This window comes from Zootoca vivipara, chromosome 11, assembly GCF_963506605.1.
Source record: "Zootoca vivipara chromosome 11, rZooViv1.1, whole genome shotgun sequence".
NCBI lineage: Eukaryota > Metazoa > Chordata > Lepidosauria > Squamata > Lacertidae > Zootoca > Zootoca vivipara.
Genome location: NC_083286.1, coordinates 38,542,179 through 38,568,522, shown reverse-complemented (window position 1 = coordinate 38,568,522; position 26,344 = coordinate 38,542,179). Strand labels below are relative to the sequence as shown.

Below are 26,344 nucleotides of genomic sequence, written 5' to 3'. Positions count from 1 at the left end.
TGCTTTTCTTTCTATAGTATGTGAAACTGTTTTGGATATACTGTTAATAAATATGAGATCTGTATGTATCTTGGGTCAAATACACTTTAACGTTATTGACCCAATTTTGCCAAGACATGGCAGCATCTCCTGTAGGCTACTCCTTCTGAGGTGAATCATTCAGTCTCTGAGATTCCTGGCCTTCAAAGTTTGGCTTATCCTGTGTGCCTCTTGTTCCCCTAGTGGCTCAAAATGTCACAGCATGACGATGAATCAGTACAAATATTAAAGAGAGAGTAAATAGCTCAGAAAAACCTAAGCCAGTGGTACAAGCAGCAAAAATTAAAAGCAAAGATTTATTCTCTCTCATTCTCTCCCCCCCAAAAAAAGAAAAGTTGAGGTACAGGAATACATCAAAGTGGGGAAACCTGTTTGCATGAAAAAGAAATTATGCTAGTGGTGGAAATATGCACTGATTTTTTAAAAAAAAAATCCTGAAAATTAGTCAAGATTCAGACTTCAGATATGTTTGTGTATAAGATACCATTGGACCCATTGCTTTTTCTTTAGAGTATGGAGGTGGTTTCATCAGACAGGAACTTAAGGAATTGGCTTTTTAAATAGTGTTGTCAGGAAGAATTTTGTTTGGGGGGTGAAGGAGTTTGGCAACTGTTAATGTACAGGAGATTTAAAATGATGGAGACTGCCTCGATGGCCACATTGAATTGAGCAGATTTAAAGAGAAAGGAAAAAGACAAGATAAATTTGCAACAATTTGACAGCTGTTTATGGAATATAACAAAGATTTGGGCATAATCACTATATTGTGGTCTTACAATGTTTTGAAATCCGGTTTCAAGATGATGGTTAAATTATTTTCTAATCTGTTCTCAAAAGGTTATGATATAGATTTTTGTCTCTTTTTTCCTCCTTTTTTCACTTTTACTATTTACACTATAAATATAATGCAAGTGCAATGCAGTCATCTTGTAATTATATTTTTGCATGTATTCTATTTAAACTTAATTTTTTTAAATAAAAAAACCCCCTGCAATTATAAGTATTGTTTTTAATTAAAAAAAATTATGGTGGTGGTAGTAATAAGTCCTGCAGCAAAACCTGAGGCTTACTCCTCTTCCCCGTCATCTTTTTTTTCTGCTCAGTGATTGGTTCCTTTAATCCCCCTTTGTTTAGAACTAAAATTTGGTTCTGTATTGATAACCAACATGTCAGAAAGGGAAAGGTTAATTGCTCCACTTTTATTTACTGTCCGAGAAATAGCTTCCCTTAGTGTTGGGGCAACTGATGAAATCCTAGGGTCTTATTGGGGTTCACTCTGGGTCCAGAACCACTAGAAGTAGGCAACTTCATACCTTCTTTACATTGTCATGACACTATTGTGGTATAGCGTGGACAAGGCCTAGTCACAATAGCAACCATTTCTCTGTCTTTCCCCTCAGTTCAGAATCTAGAGGTCCAGGCCAAAAAAAAAAATCTCTGTTCTCCATTGCAACCGGAAACAGAGAGGCTGTTTATGAGCCATAGATTGAAACCAATTCCATTCCATTTCTCTATGGACCTTTGCTTCAGTACTCCTGAATTCAAATTGCACACACCCAAATCAAAACATTATTATTATTATTATTATTATTATTATTATTATTCTCGGTAGTGGCGCCCGCCCTGTGGAATGCCCTCCCATCAGATGTCAAAGAGAAAAACAACTACCAGACTTTTAGAAGACATCTGAAGGCAGCTCTGTTTAGGGAAGCTTTTAATGTTTAATAGATTATTGTATTTTAATATTCTGTTGGAAGCCGCCCAGAGTGGCTGGGCAAACCCAGTCAGATGGGCGTGGTATAAATAATAAATTATTATTATTATTATCTGAAGAAGTGTGCATGCACACGATAGCTCATACCAGTGACAAACTTAGTTGGTCTCTAAGGTGCTACTGGAAGAAATTTTTATTATTATTATTTTGTTTCAATTACGCCAGACCAACACGGCTACCTACCTGTAACTGTTATTAGTATTAGTATTAGTATTAGTATTATAGTGACCTGATGCAAAAATTTAAAAAACTCACACAGCTTGGTTTTCCAGTTTTAATCCCAATCTGTCTACAAACAATATAATGATAGGTTAAATTAGTTACTTATAAAGCAACTATGTAATATATAGTATTTTAGAAATAATATATTCGCTGGTTGGTAACAGCTCCAGTGATGTGAGATTTTTCTACAATCGAGCAGTATATAAATTTTATGAAATAAATAAATATTTTATTTCCAGGGATAGAATCCAGTGACTGTATATTCCTTTCTGTTTTATGGGTTAAACTGGTTGGTGGTCAAATAACAATGCTGAAAAGGTAATGATTGGTATTAGAGCTCCCTCTGTGGGGTTTATATGTAATTGCTTAGTAGCTTGTTTATCAATGTAGATGTGTTCTAGATATTAATATTTGCTATTCTGGTTATTATTAGCTAGTGTCATTAATTCTGAATGTCTTAAAAGTAGTGCAAATCCGAAGAAAGATAACTGAGTTTCTTAACGCTAATGAAGTATGTTAAATTGATAACTTTGATAGCATGCAACACAGGTTGACTTTCATAGTACTAATTGTAAGAGATTTATTTTGTGATTTTGGACTTTCACTTTAAGGTGTATCCAAGTAGGAAAATTTAAGGATATGTAGCTTTAAAAGGGTAGCCAATGGAGAAGTTGTTTATGTAGTAACATGCACTAACTATGGGTTGCTGACTGAGCCAAAATGGGTAGGGGACCTTAGAGGAAATGAATAGGAATAGGGGTGAAATTTGATTCATTACACATTTAAAGTTGAATTTATCAATTAGACACTTTCCAAAGCAATGTGAGAACCGAAACACAGCCATCTTTCAAAATTCTCACTTACCCGAATTCTGTGATGCAGTTCTCCAACCATGTTTACAAAAATATTAGGAGAGCTTGCTTGCATAAATGTGTGCATTGGTCAGACCTGCAGACAAAAATGTGTTTACTATGAGAAATTCACACTAAAATACTGAAGAATTTCCATGAGGGTTTTTTATAATGAAATCGACAAACCACTGCAGAAATGCAGAAATGTGGAGAACTGAATTTAAGAATGGAAAAATGAGAAACAGATCCTTCCAACCCTAGAAATGAATATGTGCAAATGGGCATTCAGATTCTGGCTACTTGAGGGTGGCTACATCAGGATATTGGAGCCAAACATATTAGCCCCATGGCTTCTATTGGCGTCTGGACTTCTGGTAACTTAACTAGGGAACCCTAGGTTGGAAACAGCACCAGCCACACCTGAGACCATTTATAAGTGATGTTTCTAAAAATCTTAAGCAATAATAACTCCGGCTCACTCCATAGCTGCCAAGTTTTCACTTTTCTCGCGAGGAAGCCTATTCAGCATAAGGGAAAATCCCTGTAAAAAAGGGATAACTTGGCAGCTATGGGCTCGCTCTGAAGCACTATATTTCAAACCTAAGTAATTGGAATTACCCTGTGTCACATAGGAACAGACACGTGAGTGAATTCTTAACACTATTATCTGGCTTGGTGCTTGTGAAGGGTGGATCTTTTACACACACAAAAGATAGTGATTTAACCTCTTATTTGCTCTCGGGATCTTCTCAAACACCTGTGATTTTTGATACCGAATTGTTTAATATTCAGAGCTTTGCTGCATACTTACTGTTTTGATTATTTTTTACCACATTTCTTCATCTAGAAAAGTAACACAGAAGCATTAGAGCTCCACTTTATATAGGATAAAACATTGCTATCAGTGATAGACATCTTTAGAGAAGATCAAACCTATCCATTCTGAAGGAAATCAGCCCCAAGTGCTCACTGGAAGGACAGATCCTGAAGCTAAGGCTCCAACTTTGGCCACCTCATGAGAAGAGAAGACTCCCTGGAAAAGACCCTGATGTAGGGAAAGATTGAGGGCACAAGGAGAAGGGGGTGACAGAGGACAAGATGGTTGGATAGTGTTCTCGAAGCCATCAACATGAGTCTGACCAAACTGCGGGAGGCAGTGGAAGACAGGAGTGCCTGGTGTGCTCTGGTCCATGGAGTCGGACACGACTAAACAACTAAACAACAGCAACAACAAATTGGTCAATTCTACTAAGCATTACTGTACTTAGGATTCCTGTTGCTAGTAATTACTGTAGTGTCTTGTCACAATGACAGTCAGATGTAAAAATCAATACTGTACTGTAAAAAAAAAGGTCATTCATATGAGGTATAATAAATGATTACTGTTGGAAATCTTTTTTAAAAAAACAGGAAGTTTTCTGTGCCATAAGTTCATTAGTAACAATAAATACCAAGCTTGATCATTTCAGCTTATTATTATTATACTAAATATAAGAAAAATCAACATGCTAAATTAGATCACTCTAGCACAGAGGTAACCAATGTGGTGCCCTCCAGATGTTTTGTTGGACTACAACTCCCATCATCCCTGACCATTGACCATAATGGATGCGGGTAATGGGACTTGTAGTCCAACAACACCTGAAGGGCACCCCATTCACTACCCTTGCTCCATGGAATTCCCCAGTGCAAACTGAAAATTATTGAAAACATTTACAGAAAAAGTTTATTTCTCTAGGCCTTAATTTTTCAACATTTCTCATAAATTCCTAGTGTGTAATAAAATATATTCTGTACCTATCATTCTTTTTGGGTAAAAGGCCCCAGTCCAGCACTTTTAAAAGAGAAAACAAAAGACCTGCTTCTCTTGACCTCCTGGTCCACTCTAACTGCAAACTTGGCATAAGAACACCTCTGAGAGGATTCTGCTGGCATTAAAAAGAGAGTTCTGAAACATCGTACAAGGAATGAATCTTTACAACCACCAGGGATGAGGAAGAACATCTTTGTACAAGTTATACTCCAAGCAGGATATTTTGCCCTCATGAGTGTGATTTCAAAAGAAATCAATGAAGATAACAGCCGTGCATTTGAGAACGGAAGTCAGCTGTAATCTAAGAAGAAGGGTTACAAAAATAGCACATAACTGGGCATTGCAGCATTAGAGCAGCTAGTCAGCATCTGATCGTGTCTCTAGGGTTGTTGGTTGGAGTAAAAGGGTGAGAGGGTAGAGCCAAAGGAGAAATTGTGATCTTTAAAATCAGTAATTACTCTGAACTTGTGTGGCATCTGCTGCTATAAATAGTGTTTAATCCAAGGGTGGAATTACTTTTGACAGCAATCAGAAATTATAGTACTTAAGTTAAATCTTTCCTCTTTTTAGTCCAGTTTTTATCTCTGTGCAGTACTGCATGCGGTTTGAAAACATTTTAAGGTATTTGACCAGGTTAAATAAAACATCAGGAAAAATGACATTTTATTCACACGTTCGTTTTACAAGTCCCTCAGAATTCATTGCTCACCCAGGGGTGATTGACTCTTTTTAGACTTAGGGACAGAACCTAAATCTTGTGGGGAAATTCGCACCATGCCTCTTCTTCTCCCTACCCCCCACCACTCTGCATGCTTCTTTCATGGTATACTTAGGGCTACAAGCTGAGCTGGTCCTGTTTGCAATTTTTATTTCAGATCAGTATTACAAAATTATTGGTATGTTTTAAACAGATTGTGTATATGTATATAGTTTTAATTCTATCAATGTTTAATTGTATTTCAATGATGGATTTCTCTACATTTTAGCAGTTCTTGTATTTATCTGTAAGCCGCCTTGAGTCCTGTCAGAGAAAAAGGCAAGGTATAAATACATAAATAACAACAACAACAACAACAACAACAACAACAACAACAACAACAACAACAATATTCTCTTTATTGTTAAATCATACACCTTAAAAGATGTCTATAGAATTACAAGGTTTGTATATAATTTTTCAAAAATAAACCATTTTTAAAAACTCTCTGGAATGTCTAAACTGTGGAGACAGATAATTATGGAAATGATAACATTTTCTGTTTGATTTTTTATATATTGTTGCAGCCCAGAAGATGGGGAGATTCATCCTGAGATCTGTAGACTATTTATCCAGTTGCAGTGTTGCTTAGAAATGTATACGACAGAGATGCTAAAATCCATATGCCTACTAGGATCACTTCAACTTCATCGAAAAGGTATTCACCTACATCATAATTCCTCTTGATCTTGCTTCATTCACTTCAGTTGTCATTGGCTATGTGTGAAACAGGATTTTTGCCACGCATCTTCATCTGTTAGCTTCCAACCAGCCTGCCCATAGGATGTTAGAGCGCTTTTATGCCTCATCCTGGACTACTGTGTCCATGCCAACATGCATCTAGAATATTGAATACTTAGCCTACACTGTTGATTTCAGTGGAATATGCACATGGATTGGTTGCTTCCATTGAAATAGAAAGAATCAATATATTGATCATAGCCATAAGTCATTACAAGATAAAATTTAGATAAGTAGCAAAATAAGTTGTTATAAAAACAATCTTCCATGTTTATTAAATATTTGTTTGCTTGTTACATTTAGATCCTGCCTTTCATCCAAAGAGCTCAAGGTCATGATCACCCCTTCTTCCTTATCTCCTCCATACGCATAGTTAAAATTTATAGTTTTGCAGGAATTCAGAACCAAAAATTCCATATCCAAGAACAACACTATTTCCATTGGCCCATAATCATTAAAAGAGATGCAATGGCTTCCTTTTAGAACTGTAGTTCCTCTTTGGTTTTTCCACCTAAATAGGCCTCGGGTGAATTGATTGGGAACCTATGGTCCTCTTGTTGGATTCCAGCTCCCATCAGCTCCAGCACACATGGCCAGTGGTTAGGAATGATAGAGGTTATTTTCTCCGGATTGATGTTTGCCTTGATTTATAGGGTGGGTTTTCCCTAGAAAAAGAGTGGGGCAAGGGGAAAACCTCTCATGCCCATGCTTTTTAGGCATGGGACAATCATGCCTATGGATGAGCCCTAATGCCCCTAGTCCCTTCGTCCTCTTCAATTCTTTCATACTTATCAGTGGGCTGCACACTGAGCTTTCATATGTCTACCTGGCATAGAGTGTGGTATGTTACAACATATCTAGCTGGTTGCCTTTCATCAATATATTTCACAGCTGCTGCATTTTCTATGCCTAGTACTGCTGCTTTTGGTGTAGCTCTGAATGCGTGGCCATATAGCCAAATTGGCTTTGTGTACAGTTTCCCAAGGAAAAGTGTACTGAGCTGGCCTTATACGTTGATGCGTGTTAGATTTCTCATGGAAGTTTTCCTGAGAACCAGAAAGGGCTGAACAAATGTTAGCATTTGTGAATAAGTATGGCCCGAGTCTGTTCTGTGCTGGAGGAGGGGAGGGGGGAAGACTGTTCTTATAGGTGTTTAGCAAAAGCAGGTTGTGCTGTTCAGCACTTTTGCTAACTTCATCTTCCTCATGGGTATAGAACAACTCTGCAGAATCAAAGCCTGGGGCTCTTTGTTGCTTTTTATATCTTTTGTAAAGTTCAGCTAGTTACCCAAGTTCAGACTACTCCTGGAGGGAGCTGACCTACAGGAGGAAAAGTAGGCTGCTTGTATAGTGGGGGGGGGGGAATCTCAAGAACAAAAATAGCTGCTCCACAGAAATACATTGAGCTGTTTCTAATCCAGATGTGCCCTTCTCTTGCAAACACGATGCTTTCCTCCCACACACTAATTGGGCAGAAGACAACGTTAGCATGCCTTGTGCTGGGCGCTTCTACTGTGGAGCCATATAACAAATGCACCTCCGCTCATCTGTTCCCTGTTAATTCATGCCAATAAACAATACTAGGAAATGTGGGGACTTTCCATCAGTAGGACCTATTCTTACAGCCGTCATTATTTGTAAAGCGCATTTATATGAGCGGTGAACGCTTTTAATGCACAAATGCTGTTGGGTTTTTATAATATTTTCACAATAAGCCCTCATATCTGTAGTAGCTCGCTGCTCTAAATGTCCGGTCATAATTTGGTGGGCTGCCGCAGTGTAATGTAAGTTGGGAAGCCCCATCTGGTTCAAATATTTCCTTCAACCATGAACTTGCTAGGTAGCTTTAGGCAAGGCAGCATTTCCTCAGCTTTCTTCTACCCTCTCCCCAATCTGTAGCATGGCAACAGAGATATAGTTTACAGCATTGTTGTCAGGATTACTAAGGATACATGTGAAGTGTTTGGCACAGTCAGGAAAAAGTGTTACATAACTGCAACTTCTATTAGAAAATATTCATAAGGAACAAAGGAAGGTAGCCTACACCAGGTCAGATGGTTTTTCCTTCTAGCCCAGCGCTGTTAGGCTGAAAAGTATCCAAAATGACATACCAAGACATTGTCTCAACTGCATCCATCCCTGACTTTGGGTTAACTTTAGCCTCCAAGTAGGAATAGAGGTGAGTGGTCTTTATTTGGAAAATGTGGTGCAAATTGATCTCCGCAGGCTTCATCCGTTCATCACCTGGGCCCATGTGAAAGAGGCCCTCACCCCTCAAATTAGATTCACTGGCCAACATTGTACAGTTGCTATGATGGTGGCGAAGTATTCACTACTGTCGCCACAACAGAGCATCCCCTAAAGTGGTTTCTAACTAAAGCTGGAATGAAATATTTGGTCTAGCTTTTCCCAGTATTCTTAAGGGCTGAAGCAAAACACCCCTTCCAGTGTTGATTCAGTCTTTGAGGAGCAGGTAAAATTATTTCATGGGGAAGTCTCACCCTTCAAATAACAGGTAGCTGAGGGTGGTTCCTTTCCCTTTTAGCTGTTTCAAGGTGCAGCTTGATTCACCACAGCCATCCAGTAGTATGCATGGGGACAGAACATCCCTGGGAATGATGCAACGTTATGACGTAGCATTGCTCTCTGGAACATTCTTGTGGAGAAAAAATGGCTTCCCCCATGGACATCTAGCCAGGGTGATTGAATCCTAATAAAGCACAGCCACAGGGTTCTATATTTTCAGGAATTCTTCCTTGCTCCCTTTTAGGCAGCAACCTAATATATGGAAAGGGTTTTTTAATTGAAATTTGGCTAGGAAAAGTCGTTATTCAAATATTTTGTCACTTAGGCTAAATACCGGTATTTATATAACTAATTTACTTTTTAAGTTAGTTGCTGAGTAGCACACAAATGTGATTGCAGAAGTGTTGAGTGCATCTATTGGATGGTGCATGTAAAATCTCAAGTCCATACCCTCCTTCCAGCCTGCCATTTTATCTACAGTACTTCTTTTTAGAGCCGAGCACTTTCCCCACTAATATTAGCTGTGAAGCATGGAGAGAGACCCTTAGAATTGTCAAAACATCAAGAATAACTCTTAAGGCTTCCCTTTTTGTCACCCACTGCTATTCACAGGCTATGTACTCTTATTTTCTTCATTTTTTTTATTGCAAACATAACACAAAAAGTGGGTGAGGAAAGAAACAATGTAAACTCCCATTAATTTTAAAATAATCCATTGAGAAAGATCACAATAATCTCAGCAATCCTAATTTAAATAGATAACACTAATATAAACAGTCCATATGTTCTAATATGAAACAGTCCATATGTTCTAATATGAATCCAAGCAAGATTGACAGTTATAAAATAGACATTCAAATGTAGAAAGGGCAGTAAGAACATCAAACCACTGAGTAACGGATGGTGGGTGTTTGTCCTTTCAGCCTTGAACTGTAAGTCTCTTTGCAGTCATAAAGACTCACAGGATCCACTTTTGTTATACCCTTACACTCCAGTGCTAAGCACACTATCTTTGGTTATCTATTTTATTTCAAATACATCTAAAACTATTTTATTTCCATGTATGAATTTGTTGTATTTATATATCACCTTTCCCAAGATACCAAGGTGATTTACAGATTTTAAAATACCAAAACAAGCATGTCATAAGAGTTTTCTCAGGTCATTTAACTGGCCCTTTTAGGAGCTGACAGCAGGCCTCCCTTTAATATTTATTATCTACTTTTATTTCTCAAAGGAAACCAACAGCAGGCAAGGCGGGGGGGTTGGGGGACAGGTCAGTGCAACAATGTCAGAACAGTCAATGTAACAGTGGTTTGAGCAATAAATTAAAAATAATTCAACAGTTATACCAAATGTACATCAAAACAGTGCCACAAATTCAAAATGCCTATCAAAATTCAGGATGACATGCATTAAATGGCAATTCAGTTCAGGAATAACATACCTGTAGTTTAAAATCCAAAAACAGCCTCCTCTCAGTGGGACTATTTCTCTGTACCAAGGGTAATGCCAGTATACACATTCAATAAATGTAGTGACCTGTCTTGCAAAGCCTAAAATGGATTGGGCTATTGTCAGGAATGCAGCCCAGGATTGGAGGAGGAGTGCACAGAAACCTAGGCAATGCTACCAGTTATCAAAATACAGAATAATTTCATTTCTTCAAGAGCTGTCAGTCATGCAACACATTCACGCATGCTCTGCAGTGATACAGTTACCAATATATTTGCTCTGTCTAACTAGATGCCCAGTCTAGTAGCACAGAGAGATGTATGAAGTGGGTGCCTATTATTATTATTATTAGAATTAGAATTTATATATCTGGAGGTCTCAGCTTACCAATGTAAGGTTCATATGCTGTTTGGGGTGCTGCAGAGGTCTTCAACCAAAAGTGGCTCTGGGCCCAAATTTCCTATATGGTGCTTAATCTGTTGCTACTTGACTGGTGAACTGATGTGTTGAATGCAGATACTGTATCTTTGGAATTGCAATGAGTTCTCTCAATACGTGACCTAAGGTCATAATCTCTGACCTCTAGAGGGCAAAAGGGCATAGCTGTCCTGAAACATTACGCTCTTCTTCAAAGGGCTGCTTTCAGTAAACAATGTCCTGCTTATAGCCATCAGCAATCTGTTTTTTCTCTGTGGCATCCTCACATTCTAAGCATTGGTAATTCATCTCATCCCTACAATAAATTCTTGATCACAATGTAATTGATTACATTGCATTACATTACATTAACAATAATAATATTATAAAGGTATATGAATATTTGCAAAATCTATAGCCACATTTGGCAAAATAATATCTGACTTAATGCTTTGTGGGACAGCATTGTCTAGATAAGTCCTTAGACAAGTCTTACACAATTCTTGAAAAAATTGGTTGGCCAAACAGTTAGATACAAGTCTGACTACTGCCACATCCTGAAACGTCTTCCCTGTGTGTACTTCATAAAAAGAAGCAGAGACTAATGTGAAAATTAATCCTAACCATCAACAGGTGAACCAGTGACCAGGAAAATCTTGGGAACTGTCTGGCAGCTTATTGTTAGCTATGCCTCATGACAAATTTGGGAATTTACAAGGTGTTGGCCTTCTGTGCACAGATGCCACTTCAGAGTCACCCTTTGTCTGGGGCTGAGCTGCTGCACTGGAAAATGTGGAACGACAGCCTGGAGGCAATCAAGTGCTTCTCATGTGGAAATTGCTGAACGCCAGAGTTTTTTACTTTGTCCTCATTGTGAGTGTGCAACTGGCACTTGTGCTGTCTAAAAGAATTCATTATTTTGCAACAGTGCACTCAGTTGTCTCTTATATTCAAACAAAATTTTGATTTAATTCAATTAGAAGAGATCCTGAGCAAGGACCCTCTAAACTATTAAAGGCTCCCTTTTGCTTTATTTTTTTACCTTTGTGAAGCTGGCCCATCACTTTCCACCTTACCCCTTTGACTCAGACCACTTGTGTGAGCCTGAGTGAGTTACCTTGTGTGTTAAATGAATTATTTCCAAAGCATGGCATTTTACCTAAACGAGGCCAAAAAAATCAATGTGAGACATGCTCTAAGGAATTCATATAATCAAACAGGTAGTTTAAAAAATGAAACATCTGTGACTCTGCTACAGTGCTTCCCTGATGGAAATTCAAAATGATATCGAAATGGTGCACTGAGGACACGCCAAAATAAAATCAGTGCTACACTGCTATTTGCCAGACCAAGTTCAGAAATCTCACAAACTTAAACTAATTGCACATTTGTTGTTTAGCATTTTTTGTGTAACATATAATGAAACATCTTATAACATAACAGTTTTTGATGGTTAATATTTTAACTTTCCAGGGTTAAAATATTAAACCAGGGTGTGTTTCTTGTCTAATTTTGAGCTAAGTAAGCATAAAAGGAATAAATTGGTTAAATAATGTGTTCTGGTTCCCTCACTCTTAATTTCAGTGCTATAAGAAACAAAAATCAAGTGGGAAGCGGGATCTTTAGATGTGCTGTGGAGATGTTGAAATGTACTCACCTGTTTTCATAGAGAGAAACATGGACCCTGAAAATGACTTTTAATGTTGTGGTGACTAAAATTGGTGTAGATGTTGCCTGATGCTCCAGGTTTATTCTGCACTGCTGTGTTTTATTTAATTATTGGTTCGGTCCAATATACCTGAAGGAGCATCTCCACCTCCATTGTTCTCCCAGACACTGAGGTCCAGCGCCGAGGGCCTTCTGGCGCTTCCCTTGCTGCGAGAAGCCAAGGAACTAGGCAGAGGGCCTTCTCAGTAGTGGCACCCACTCTGTGGACTGCCCTCTCACCAGATGTCAAAGAGAAAAACAACTACCAGACTTTTAGAGGACTTCTGAAGGCAGCCCTGTTTAGGGAAGCTTTTAATGTTTAATAAATTATTGTATTTTACTACTTCTGTTGGAGACCGCCCAGAGTGGGTTATTATTTTATTTTTATTATTATTATGTACTATATTTTATTTTATGCTGGAAACTACCCCATGTTCACTGTGTGATGAACGGTAGTCTAGAAATCATATATATATATATATATATATATAGAGAGAGAGAGAGAGAGAGAGAGAGAGAGAGAGAGAGAGATTTCATAGCAGAAATATCAATAATGACTCAAAAAGTTTGTAGAGTGCTGTACAGCAATTGCATTTAATTATGCCTGACAGACAAATTAGTTAAGGAGATCATTACAAAATGTTTTGTGATAAGAATGGGGCTGCATGACGGAAGAGGCATCATTGACAAATAATTTCATGCTATAAATAGAGTTCATAAGCAAAGATAGCCTTGGAAATGTGTGCATAACAATAGGTGGTGGAACCATAGAAACAAGAGGGGTGGCTGAAGGGAAGCTGGACTTCTTTGGGAAGAGTAACAGAATAGAAATTTAATAAATAAGAAATAATAAAGTTGCCAGGAGGTATCAGGCTGCGTAGCTCACTAGCAGTTGTTTACTTTCCTCTACTTTTAATAGAAGGGGAGTGAACTATGCAGAATATGTAAACCCACGCAAAATTTCATTATTTATATAGGTCACAGAGAATTGAACTTTCTATACCGGTAGTACAGAATTTTTATTTATTTACTGTACTTTATTTTGTTAGTTCATAGTATACATAGCACTCAAGTCCAGCAATGAGAGATGCCGGGTGTGGGGAAATATGGTTATGAGGCTTTTTGTAATTATATTTTGTTTTGTTTTTGACCATTTGAAAGGGATAGAGACTTGTGCAGCACCCAAGATCATAGACAGTAAAGTAGAGGAGAGTTCAGAAGTCCCTATTTTAGAAGACAAATCATCTTCACTAACAGACATCCAACAACATTTATGGCAGGTTTCCACAGATATTGAAAATACTGAAAGGTATGTTTTCTGTTTATTATTCCTAATTTGATCCCATTAAACACTGAGGCATGTGTGGAAGTAGACCTTTGTCTCCACTTCCCTTAATGGAACTTCACAAAAAGCTTGCTGGAATAAAAATTGCCTCTGAATGGAGCAGCCATTCTCCTCCTTAATCTTTATTACTGATCACAATGGAAGAACATACTTGAATAAAATTGGAAACTTACAGTGGTCTTTTTTATTATAACTCCATCACTTGTCCATTAGACATTTGCAAAAACTATTCAGTCCAACATTCTGATTTTTATTTTATTTTTATCCTTTTTGTTCAGACATAGTACTATTCTTGGAATCCTGAAAAGCAGAAGTAGCTTTTATCTAAGCTTAAGCAATGTCTGTTCTATTTGAACAGTTCTGTGCTTCATTTCTACAGGGATATGAGAGAAATGAAAAACCTTTTAAGCAAACTCAGGGAGACTATGCCTTTGCCACTGAAAAATCAAGGTAAGCCTTTCTTTTCTGCATCTGATAATTGGATAGTTAAGTGATCAGACTTGGTTTCTTCTGGTAATGTTAAACAAACTCCTAATATTCTAAATATGATGATGCAGAAAGGGTTTGACACATGTAACGTTCCTCTAAATTTTTAAACATTTTTTGATAGAAGCGTGGCTTAGCTTCTTAGCCTTTACCCCAGTTGAAATAAAGTTTGTGCTCATATACATCCCTTTATTCTTGCCTCTTTCTTTCCATTCATACCTTCCCTCTATGGTCTCCCTACTGTTGAAATTTAAATTGCATGCAAGGAAGATTGGAAAGTGTTTGTGGATTGTTTAAAAACTCAGTGTAAACATGTTAAGATGCAAATAGGATTTGACTGAGAGCAGCAGTGGAAACGACAGTGGAATTTTGTTGTTGTTGCTTGCTTGCTTGCTTGCTTGTTGTTTTTTTGTAGAAGCAAAGGCATGGAGTAACTATAATATGCAACATGGAGTAACTATAATGTCACAGTGGCCTGGGTGGGCTACTTCAGAGTAACGACTCCACACAGCTCTGCATTTTATTCTTTTATTGGTGCTGTGTATTTACAGTGCTAAAGGCAGTGCTATTTACAGAGATTGACACATCTTACCAGTCTTCTTCAGTACCTCCGAATGAAGGTTGGCGCGTTCCCTTCCAGCATAAAAGCTTGGGGAGACCCAGCCTCTTCCCACGACGTTTCTTGCGCGATTCCGGAGTCGGTGGGATTGGCCTTCCCCCCTTGCTCCCCCCTTCCTGTCCCACCTTGGGCAGTGGCTCTGCTACCTTGCCTGAGCCTCGGACACCACTTCCTGCTTCTCCACTTGAGTCGGAACTCTCCCTGCTTTTCCCAGCGCTCGGAGATGGGCTGGAGCTCAAGATGGGAGGGACCTCCTGATATCCCCTGTCCCTCACATCCAATATGCAACACAAATTGATATTTTTGGGGAACCATGGAGGGAGGGAGGAAAAGTCCTAGGTTGACTGATTTATTGTAAAACCCAAAATGTTGTTGTTGTTGTTGTTTGTTGTTGTTGTTAAAAATCTATAAATAAAATTAATAAACCGCCCTGAGACCTCTGTGTATATGGCAGTATATAAATTCAATAAATAAATGAAAAAAAATGAAAAAGAAAAAGGGCAAGGTTTAGGTTAGCAAGGTTAGAAGAAACTGTGGTGTGACCTGAGGGAGCAAGGCAAGCTGAAGGGCAAGAATGTTTCTGTACCTATGGGAGAAGCAGAAGCCCTCTTGGAAAACTCATGCTCTGAACTTCTCCATAGCAGGTTCAGGTTGTATAATATGGGTAAATAAACCACACAAAAATAAAAAAGAAGTTTAAATTGCATGCTTCTCAAACCTGCTATTTTTTCTCTCTCATGTTAGTTTGTAAACTTGATGGCACTATATGAATAATATTGTTAGTGACGTGGCAGCCAGAACTTGCCTGGTACCCATAGATCAGAACATACAACTCTGGTCTTATGTCAAAATGGTAGTTTTGGTCTCTAAAATCCTAATTCAAAGTGGTAGTTTTGGGCTCTAATATCCTAATTGGACCTGGGTTATCTTAGGGACTGCTTCTCCTGTATAGATGATGGTTGGATTTATTTTCGTTTCATGTATTTATAAGAGCTGGACAATGCTGAATTATGAAGGGGCATAATGTTCAACTAGCTGTGCCTAGATGAGTTACTTCTCTACTAAAACATAATAAAAATGATGGAGAACAAATTCAAATATTTCTGTGGAGTTTAAATGGAGGTGGCCAACAAAACTCACATTAAAGTTCACTATGATAGCCCTCATTGCTATCTGCCACTCAGTAATTAGATTTAATCTCCCATTCATCTGGGTCCTTTTTCACACCTTACAAAATGAATTTAAGCACTGGTTTCAGAATAAATTTGAAGATTTTCCCTCCCTGAGCCAATTTCAAATTATACATTTTCCTTCCTGGAGGAATACTTGCAGTGAGCTGTTTAAACTCGTGTATGTGCAGGGCTGGCACAAGACATGGCAGTGCCAGAGGCAAAACCCCTAAACAGGGTTCCTGTCTCCCGCCATTTAGCAGTGGTTAAGAACATAAGAGCCTGCTGGATCAGGCCAATGGCCCATCTAATCTAGCATCCTGTTATTCAACCAGTTACCTATTGGATGCCCACAAGCAGGACCTAAAAGCAATAGGGCTTTCCCTACCTGTGATTCCTAGCAACTGTATTCAGAGACATAACACCTCCGACCATGGAGCAGGAACACAGCCATCATGGCTAGTAGCCATTGATAGCCATGTGTTGTTTAGTCGTTTAGTTGTGTCCGACTCTTCATGACCCCATGGACCAGAGCACGCCAGGCACTCTTGTCTTCCACTGCCTCCCGCAGTTTGGTCAGACTCATGTTGGTAGCTTCGAGAACACTGTCCAACCATCTCGTCCTCTGTCGTCCCCTTCTCCTTGTACCCTTCCATCTTTCCCAACATAGCGTCTTTTCCAGGAAGTCTTCTCTTCTCATGAGGTGGCCAGAGTATTGGAGCCTCAGCTTCAGGATCTGTCCTTCCAGTGAGCACTCAGGGCTGATTTCCTTAAGAATGGATAGGTTTGATCTTCTTGCAGTCCATGGGACTCTCAAGAGTCTCCTCCAGCACCATAATTCAAAAGCATCCATTCTTCGGCTGTCAGCCTTCTTTATGGTCCAGCTCTCACTTCCATACATCACTACTGGGAAAACCATAGCTTTAACTATACGGACCTTTGTCGGCAAGGTGATGTCTCTGCTTTTTAAGATGCTGTCTAGGTTTGTCATTGCTTTTCTCCCAAGAAGCAGGCATCTTTTAATTTCGTGACTGCTGTCACCATCTGCAGCCTTATCCTCCGTGAATTTATCTTATCCTCGTTTAAAAGCTATTCAAGTTAGTGGCCATTGCTGCTTCTTGTGGAAGTGAATTCTATAGTTTCACCGGGTGTTCCTTAAAAGACGTACAGTCGTACCTCGGAAGTCGAACGCCTTGCGAGATGAACGTTTCGGCTCCCGAACGCCGCAAACCCGGAAGTGAGTGTTCCGGTTTGCAAACGTTCTTTGGAACCCGAACGTCCAATGGGGCTTCCAATTGGTTGCAGGAGCTTCCGTTCTACTTCCAAGGTACCACTGCATTTTTCTTTTGAATCTTCCAATGTTCAGCTTCATGTGGTGTATCTGAGTTCTAGCATTATAAGAGAGGGAGATTTTTTTTTTATTACAGTTCAGCAGGAGGTTCTCCCATGCAGAGCCATTAAAATTCCTGCATAGCTTCCATTCTTTTCAATGAAACTTGTGCAGGAGAACTTCGCAGAGGATTGAGCCTCATGTTTTCTATCTGTTTGAATCCTACTCTACCAGTCCTACTGACAACCAGGATCCATCATTTGAAGCAGCTGCCTCACCTTACCTCATTGTAAAGTAAAGCAGTGGGCATGGTAACTCAGAAGTCCACATTTACTTGGTATGGTGACCCATCAGTTTATTGTCACATGAATTTTGGATATTACATCTTCGGCAGCTATTGGCTCCATGCATTTTAACTCCAGGTTTGCCTGTTTTATGACTGTTACTTGAGGCATTCAAGCCAAAATTTACATAACCCCCCCACTAATATGGAATTTGATGAAAGATGCCATGTGCTGGTGCATTAGAGGCGAGCTGATAATAGGCACTTGTAAGGGGGAGGGATTACAGAGAACTCCCCCAATCAGAAGCAGCCCGTCTCCAAGCAGTCATGAGAGTGAGGGGTCTGAAGGGGTGAGTCAGGAAACGGAGAGGGAGTGCCAGGGCTCTGGCAACACAAAAGAGCCCCTGCTGCATAGGCAGGAAGAGAGGGAGGCGGAAAGAGTGGACAGGAATAGGGCAGACAGAAGACCCGTCCCTCGACGGAACTGAGGAAAAGGAGGAAAGGGAGGCACTTCTCAGTTCCGAGGCTTTTATGCTGGTCGAAAACGCGAAAGAGTTTAGTGCAGGAATCTGACTTGAGCGGGTAGACATGGAATGAGCAATCCGTTACACTGTAAATAATGTGCACCAATAAAAACGTCTGAAAGACAAGCATGTGGACGGTCGTTACTCAAGAGTAGTCACAACAAACCCTGACAGTACTCAAAGCAACTTCCAGTATAAACGCCTTGTGGTGAAGTGTCACCAGATCTGCCGCAGCAATCAGAGCAGTTCTCAAGTGCTAAGACATAAGACTCAAGCTTTTCTGATATTTCGTTACAAGTGTCAACATGATGTTATAATAAGCCAACAAATCAAAAAGTGGTAAGAGGTATTCATCATGCCAGTTCCTCATGAAAAACAATTATCTAGGGTTTCTTTATAAAGCCTACCCACCCCCTTGCAGATTGTGACCCACAGGTTGCAAAACTCTGAAGTAACACACAGAAAACACATCATTCAGAATATATGCTTTGCTGCTGCTCAGCTTAATTCTATCTTTTGTTTTTTGTTTTTTATCGCAGATGACAGCAGCCTCCTAAACTTGACTTCAACTCCTTATCCATTAGTGCGAAGACGGAAGCGGAGGTTCTTCGGATTGTGCTGTCTTGTCTCGAGCTAGATGATCCAGTACAGATATGCACAGATGACCACAGCCAATACAATTTGACCTTTAGCAGGATAAACCTTAATGCTCTAAGTCAGGCATAGGCAACCTTGGCTCTCCGGATGTTTTGGATCTACAACTCCCATGATCCCTAGCTAACAGGGCCAGTGGTCAGGGATCATGGGAGTTGTAGTTCCAAAACATCTGGAGAGCCAAGGTTGCCTATGCCCGCTCTAAGTGGTAGTGTGTGTTTTCTACACGACTAATTATTTCTTCCCTCCTTTTCAAGAGTTTTACAATTTGTTGCTGATAAGAACCAAATCAGGAAACCGATTTAACATTATGAAGAATATTTTTAACTTTTTTTAATGGCATACTGCATGCCTGATTTAAACCATTCTATGATTAGATGCAAATATTATAATTATGAAATAAAACATTCAGATTTTTTATTTCGTGTACAAACCACCACAGCCAATTGTGTACAGTACAATAGTAGGACTGTAGCTCTTGCTAGTATGATGTTAAACTATTTGAACATATTCTATTAAGCAATCCTAATCCATAGAAAACTATTTAGAACAGCAAAACTGTGCTTAAGTTCTAAAAAGCTAAAATAAAAAGAGCCAATATCATAAGAGAACTTGCACAAACTCTCCTATTGCTTTTTATGCTCTCATTCATATTTAGTCTTCCACTCTATATCTCAACTTAATGAAGATCTTCATAATACAATATCTTAATTTCTATTACACAAGCAACATAACATCTATATGTTGATCCTGTAAATATGAGATAGTTATATCTACATATGTACAATGCATAGAAATAGCTAATTTACTTTTTAAACCCCCCACAAATGTATCTATTTCAGCTTTGGGAAGAAAGGCTAAAAATTTAAAAGATGGTGTAGGAAACTATAAAATCCACAGATGTAAAGCAAATTATCCTATTTTGTCTCCATTAAAGGTTGAAGCATGGTGTCTGAACATCAATTTAGTGTTACTGCTTTTAGGGCATGCCAGAAGTAGCTCTAACTGTAAAATATTAAACATTTTACATTGTTAATAAATATTTTTTAGTTAAACTAAAACATGTCTTTTGGGTAATAATTGTACGGCTAAATACCATGTATGGTTGCCTCTACCCATCTTGCCTGCTCTGTTTAGAAGAATTTGAAACATTGGTCTCATTCACGTGTAATACTAAACCATGGGTTACCACTACGGCACAAGTTAGAATGAGTCTGACCAAAGCCTCGGACTTGCAAATTCCATGTTCCCACACGTCTGGGGTAAGGATTTCTGCCATGTTTACTTTCAATTTCCATAAATCCTGTCCTATTGTTATGTACAAACTGGCGTGTGTTTGTGGTCTAAAATAAACTCTTCTAAGTTTCAAAAGTAGCAAATTCAACCCATGGATTATGAAGCTGGTTTCTCAGTTTGTTTAAAAATGACCATCTCTGGAGCATGAATAAATCAGGATTCATAGAAACTGAAAAAAGTGTGGCAGAAGTCCTTCTCCTGGCCAAGATGGAGGAGGTGGGAGTGTTGTAGCTCATGGTAAGTAGTGCGAAACCACGTTTCCATATTATCTGCAAATCCGCACACGGTCTGGCCTGTAGTTGAGATCCCTGCATTGCAGAGGGTTGGACTAGATGGAAGAAGGAGAAGGAGAAGGAGAAGGAGAAGGAGAAGGAGAAGAAGAAGAAGAAGAAGAAGAAGAAGAAGAAGAAGAAGAAGAAGAAGAAGAAGAAGAAGAAGAAGAAGAAGAATGGGCTTGATAAATGGGAAACTGGGTTGAAATGAAATCAACCGGGACGGGGGGGGGGGAGCAAAGTTCTGTATTGAGGCTATATGAAAAAATACACACAGGTATACTGTATGGGTGAAGTGTACTACATGTGAAATTTGGAACAGGCACATGGTGGCACATGCTGCTCTACTCCTGCGGCGAAAAAGGCAGCTCTTGCCAATTCTGTTAAAGAAACTTTATACAATATGCGGATCAATGAGAGTGATGCAAGAAAGGGGGGTTTCACTAGAAGCAGGAAGTAAGTACAGAAAAAATAGGCCTAGGAAAGACTTTTAATGAGAAAATTGGTTTTGTAGGACAAAATATAAGGAAATATGAAATAATTTGTGGATTATTGTATTTTCACAAAAACATACTTTGTGAAAATAAACAACTCGAGCCAAAATGTTTGTTTTATTTAGGATTTAAAAATTTTGAGCTGCCTGGAGAAAGAGTGGAATATAACTGCAATAAATATTATCATAATCATATTTGGGTCACATTGTTCCTTTAGGACATTGCTGTTTTGGAAGTGCAGAAACGGCTTATAGACTGCAAATTGAGGAAATGCTCATTATGTGTCATAAGACAGTAGGACACTGGTAGCTAATTTTATTAACTAGAGTATCTCATGGTGTGAAGAAAAAAATATTTTATATTGATTCCACACCATTTAATGTCACTGTATAGTCAGTATTTGTGCTTTTTGTCATTTAACATGAATATAAATTATTATTTTGTATTTCAGTTTGGGGAACATTGATTAGACTGGGGATGCGCTGGTTTTCCTTGCCTTCATCATTAATGTCTTTGTGTTCTTCTATATTTGTTTCTTTATGCAAAGCCAAGGAGATTAGATACTGGTCTAAAATTGCAACATCTGTAGATTCTTTCTGCTGAAGAATGTAGGCATTGAGCCCTCTTGACATTACAAATAACTTCTAACAGTTCCGTAATTATAAAGGACACAGAATGTTTAGTTGGAGTGAAAATTAATTATATCTTGCAGAAGTGTATGTGACTGTTTACTTAAAGACAGAACATTTCACACTGCTTATTTTTACTTGTTGTTGTTTGTTTAGTCGTGCTCGACTCTTCGTGACCCCATGGACCAGAGCATGCCAGGCACTCCTGTCTTCCACTGCCTCCTGCAGTTTAGTCAGACTCATTTTGGTAGCTTTTTACTTGTAGTCTGATACAAACACAGAATGCTGTTTTCTCATGTTAAACTCAGAAACCATTTGTGCTAGACAAGGTGGAACAATATCTGTGTGGCCAAACTCTTGTAACAAAAGCTTTATACCGGTAGTACTTGTATAGCACTTTAGAGCTTTTGTTGCATCTCGCATACATTATCCTGCTTACAACAATCCTGCAAAATAGACTGGCATTTACCGTATTTTCCAACGTATAAGACGACTGGGCGTATAAGACAACCCCCAACTTTTCCAGTTAAAATACAGAGTTTGGGATATACTCGCCGTATAAATAAGACGACCCGGCGTATAAGACGACCACCAACTTTTGAGAAGATTTTCCTGGGTTTAAAAGTAGTCTTATACACAGGAAAATACAGTATTTTTATCCTACCCTTTCTCCAATGAGCTCCTCCTTTTATCTTCACACTAAACAAGTAGATTAGGTTGTATGTGACTGGCTCAAGGTCATCCACTAAGCTTCATGACCACGTGTGGATTTGAACCAATTTTCATAGTCCAGCCACTACATCCATATCATGGAAAAGTGCTGAGGATGAGCTATAAAAGCACACCTCAGGCCACCTAGTTTATTAATGGTTGAGGTGCAGTCTAAACCAGAACTTTCTGGCTCATAGCTCACACTACAACTGCTAGAGGCATGAAATGTTAAATAAAAAATACATTCTGCTCCCACAGAAACAATTTCTTTTTCTTGGCCTTTTCCTCACTTTTAGACTCAAGCCATTAATCTTTCTTAGTTGGTAGAAAATACAAAGGCAATAATAATGCATCAAATGGCTTTGGCAGATACAGTGCAGAAAAAGGACATCTTATCCTAGCATATGTCAGAAAACAGAACAAAAGATTAGGAACTAAACAATGCATTTTAGACATGTCAAAATCAAATATATTAGTTAAGCCAAGATTAGGCCCAGTCTAATTTTCTAAGCTTTCAGTACAATGTCTTCTTTCACTGGCTTCAAATATATCATACACGTTCACTACTATTGAAGCAGAATCAATATCTTAAATGCACTTTTAAATCCTAGTTCAGCCCTCCAAGAACAAAACAGGGCCTCCCCTTCCTCATCTGGCATAGCTGCAAATAGCTGTTTGGAAGCCTGTTTCCATTTTCTAACAGTGGTTTGTGGTGTTTTGTTTTCAGAATCCAGATGAACTGCAGTCAATCTTAAATCTGGCTGCATATGCAACACACAATTAAAGCTCATTCAAAGCACATTATTTTCCCCAAAGCATCCTGGGAACGGTAGGTTTTTTTAGGCTGCTAGAAGCAGTAGCTCTTCAAACAATAAGAGCATCCAGGCTTCTTTGTAGGAAATAATGTGCTTAAAATGTATGGTGTCTATGCAGCCTATGATTAATGGAAACTTATGTATTCAGTGCTTTGTGTTTTTCTGAGCTTGAGTCTGGACTAAGGAATCTGAGCTCCTGCGTTCTGATTCAATACATGATGTCCAATCACAGAACATTTCAGGATTTGGGCCTCTGCCATTGGCTCTTGAACTCTGAGTCGTGATTCGTAGCTTGGAAGTTTAGACAGCCAATCACGTTGGGAGTGGGAGTGGCCCAGGCTTTCAGGAATGTATATACTGTAAGCAGTTTCCCAGTTACGTAGTTTAATAAAGGTTCTTTCTTGCTGTTATCGCTACGTCGTGCCTTGTGGGAGCCCACCTACACTTCAGAAACAAGTCAACTAAACCAAAGCTGTGGAGCTATCTTGTTTTCACTAAGCACAGTAAACGGTTTACGCAAAGCACTAAACTGTAGTTAAACTAAAACAAAGTATAGAGGAAGTATGAAAGCCAAACATAGCCATTATCACTTTAATGCAAATTATAGAAATCAAATATGTGAACACTTTGAGTCCAAATTCCTGTTAAAGTTTGAAACTATTCTCACCCTTGTGTTTTATTTCCTGCTAAAATCACTTTTTTGCTAAGTGTCCCCCCCATCCTCCGCCTCAAAAAAGTTTTAATTTCCTCTCTATATCTTCTTCCAATTTAGACAATGCCATCAAGGGGGGGGGGACCAACTGCTCAAATTTAGCTTGGAATTCAGCTGAACAAAAATATATCTAACCTGAAGAATTAATTCAGGAAAGGTTTCAGGGATCCAGACAAGCCAATCTTGTTGAGATGTAACAATCAAATGACTTTTATAAGTAGCATAATCAAGATACTGTGGAATTTATTTTCCAGAGAGGTATCTGCTACTGTAACTAAAACAAGAGAACATTGTAGTACCTTAAATATATTGTGCTGTAAACCTCCACAGATTAGAATCTCCAAGCAATGCCATAAAATTCTTCATTACAGTATGTGTGTTATTGGTTGTACAGTATATTCATATGTATTGTATTTATAACATGGCCATAGTAGCTGGCTTTAATTTTTTTTATCACCCATTCACTACTATTGAAGCACAATCAGTTTATGTATAAAACTTCTCCCAGTAGCAATTTACATTGTTGAATTAACTGGCAATATGGACTACCATCATTATTCAATTCTGTAGAACTAAACTGTTGAATATATGAATCTAAGGCAATCCTGTTTATGCTTACCTGGCAGAAATCCCTATTGAAATTATGCGGATTTAGTTCAGAGCAAACATGCATAAAATGGTACTGCACAATACTTAGTCTTAAACAGAGCTACAAGTTGACATCAGCTTAATCAAAAACTCAAGAAGGTTTTAGTTGATTTATCAGGGGGGCAAATTTTAATCACCAAGGCTGAAATTGAAGGGACCCTAGCTGATTTTTTGAAGGCATTTTGGTTGTTCTGCATTCCTATAATTGAACATGGAGGAGGGAATCAAAATTTAAAGATGGCTTTTCTGTCTAACAGTGTTTCACCTTTTTATTATTAAACTGTAAATAATCTTCCCACTTCCTCGATTTCCTTTACGGAAGGTTAACATTGAATTGTTTAAAAGCTAATATATTAAAACTAAGGACAACTGTGGTTTTGATAGGGAATACATGTGCAGTACTATGCTAAATGTAGAAATAAATGATACTCAGTTCCAATGAACTTACTTTCTAGTATTTAGGATTTCAGCCCCAACCTTTTTGCCTTTCACTGGCAAGCGAGTACTTTTTTGTTCAAAGAGACCTTTATCCACCAACTGGCTGTTGCGACAGGGTCTTCTAAGAGAGGGTAGTATTTCATGATGTGAGTCACCTTGGGTCCTACAATGGGAAATAGGTGGGATATAAAATATATGCATAGCTCCATTGGCTAGAGCGTGGTGCTGACAATACTCAAGGTTGCAGGTTCGATCCCCGTAAGGGACAGCTGCATTTTCCTTAAGGTCCCTTCCAACTCTATGATTCTATGAGAAATAAGGACAATGATCAAGCAGTGTTACCCAGAGGAAGCATAGAGATTTTCCACATTGGATGTGCAACTGTTTGAAAGTTGCTTGAGGTTGTTTCAGCCTTTGTTTGACTGACATGCAAGACAATATCATGCTGATGAAGCGCCTTTGTAGAGAATGAGTTAACAGTTCAGTAGCCCATAAATGTTGCTTACATTTGCACTTAATACAAATGCATCATGCTGGAAACTTACTCTGAAATATGATTTGGCACCTGCCTTCTATCTACACTTAACACCATCACCAGATTCCTTGTCAACAGTTTGACAACTAAATTGTTTTTCAGTTGCTCCCTAAAGCATTAAAAATGTTAAGTTTTGTGTTTGTGGGCATGATCCTAACAAAGCTCAGCATTTTCACTTTCAGTCTTTCACATCTTCCTGTTGAAATCAGTGGGACTTAATATTAACTTGACCATGTTCTCTGCTTTTATATAACTGGTCATATTGTTATACCCTTGAATCCTTTTATTGATCTAATAGTATAGATAACCATCACTACCCCTAAAGTTCTTAGAAACTTTTAATTTGTTGGGCATCTTATATTGGGCTGACTCTCTAGGACTTCAGTGTACATTAAAGTTCTGCATTAGGTTGGAACACCATCCTGTTTTGAGCTGAACTAAATTAGAAAAATGGTGAAATGCTTCTTCCTTCATGAGTATGACTTGTAATTTATTCAGTGGAGCCTGACTCAGGCTTGGATTGGATTCAGATATAATCATGCAGAGTAGGCCCACTGAAATCCATGGGGCTTGCTAGCCACGACTAACGCAAGTTCTATAAATTTAAACATTCCATGAATGACTAAGTGTGGCTCTGACTGCTATTTCCTTATCATAGAATCACTATTGGCTTACTGTACCATTCATGTTTAATGCCATATTAGTAATCACAGAAGCTGGTTCCTTTAATGACAAGTTGGTACTCATGTAGCAATAATCCCCATACTGTATTCCGGACCAAAGTTCTGCTAACCAGAAACTGTGCTATATGATGTTTGTTTGCTGGTTAATAAATACATTAATAAGTGCACTCATGACCGAGTAAAGATTAAAAAAACTAAGAGAAAGCCTTTGAGAAATTAGCTTTGAACTTGTTGTGTTTTTACTGCAACAAGTGCTGCAGAGTATTCATTAAAAACAGTTGTTCTTAATGACCCACAAGCTACTTTTTCATGTGTACTATTGATTGGCTGCAATATGGAAAAGGACAAATCAACCTCACAGAATCATATAACTTTTATCCCAGTTCAGATGCATTGGGTG

The 26,344-nt window shown here is 38.6% G+C and overlaps 1 protein-coding gene across 2 annotated transcripts in view; it reads left to right on the top strand.

The window, feature by feature from the left end:
* The window catches only part of RGS7BP (regulator of G protein signaling 7 binding protein), a 52,464-nt gene extending 32,307 nt beyond the window's left edge, over positions 1–20,157 (top strand). Inside the window, exons 1-5 of one of the 2 annotated variants that reach the window (XM_035100796.2) lie at positions 1,942–5,860; positions 5,984–6,114; positions 13,463–13,610; positions 14,026–14,096; positions 18,597–20,157. In XM_035100796.2, coding sequence (XP_034956687.1) covers positions 6,051–6,114; positions 13,463–13,610; positions 14,026–14,096; positions 18,597–18,694 — 381 coding nt within the window. In that variant the 5' untranslated portion in view covers positions 1,942–5,860; positions 5,984–6,050 and the 3' untranslated portion in view covers positions 18,695–20,157. Of the gene's footprint in view, positions 1–1,941; positions 5,861–5,983; positions 6,115–13,462; positions 13,611–14,025; positions 14,097–18,596 lie in introns of those variants that run through there. The other variant, XM_035100795.2, reaches the window with a different exon arrangement.
* The last annotated feature ends 6,187 nt before the right edge of the window (positions 20,158–26,344 follow it).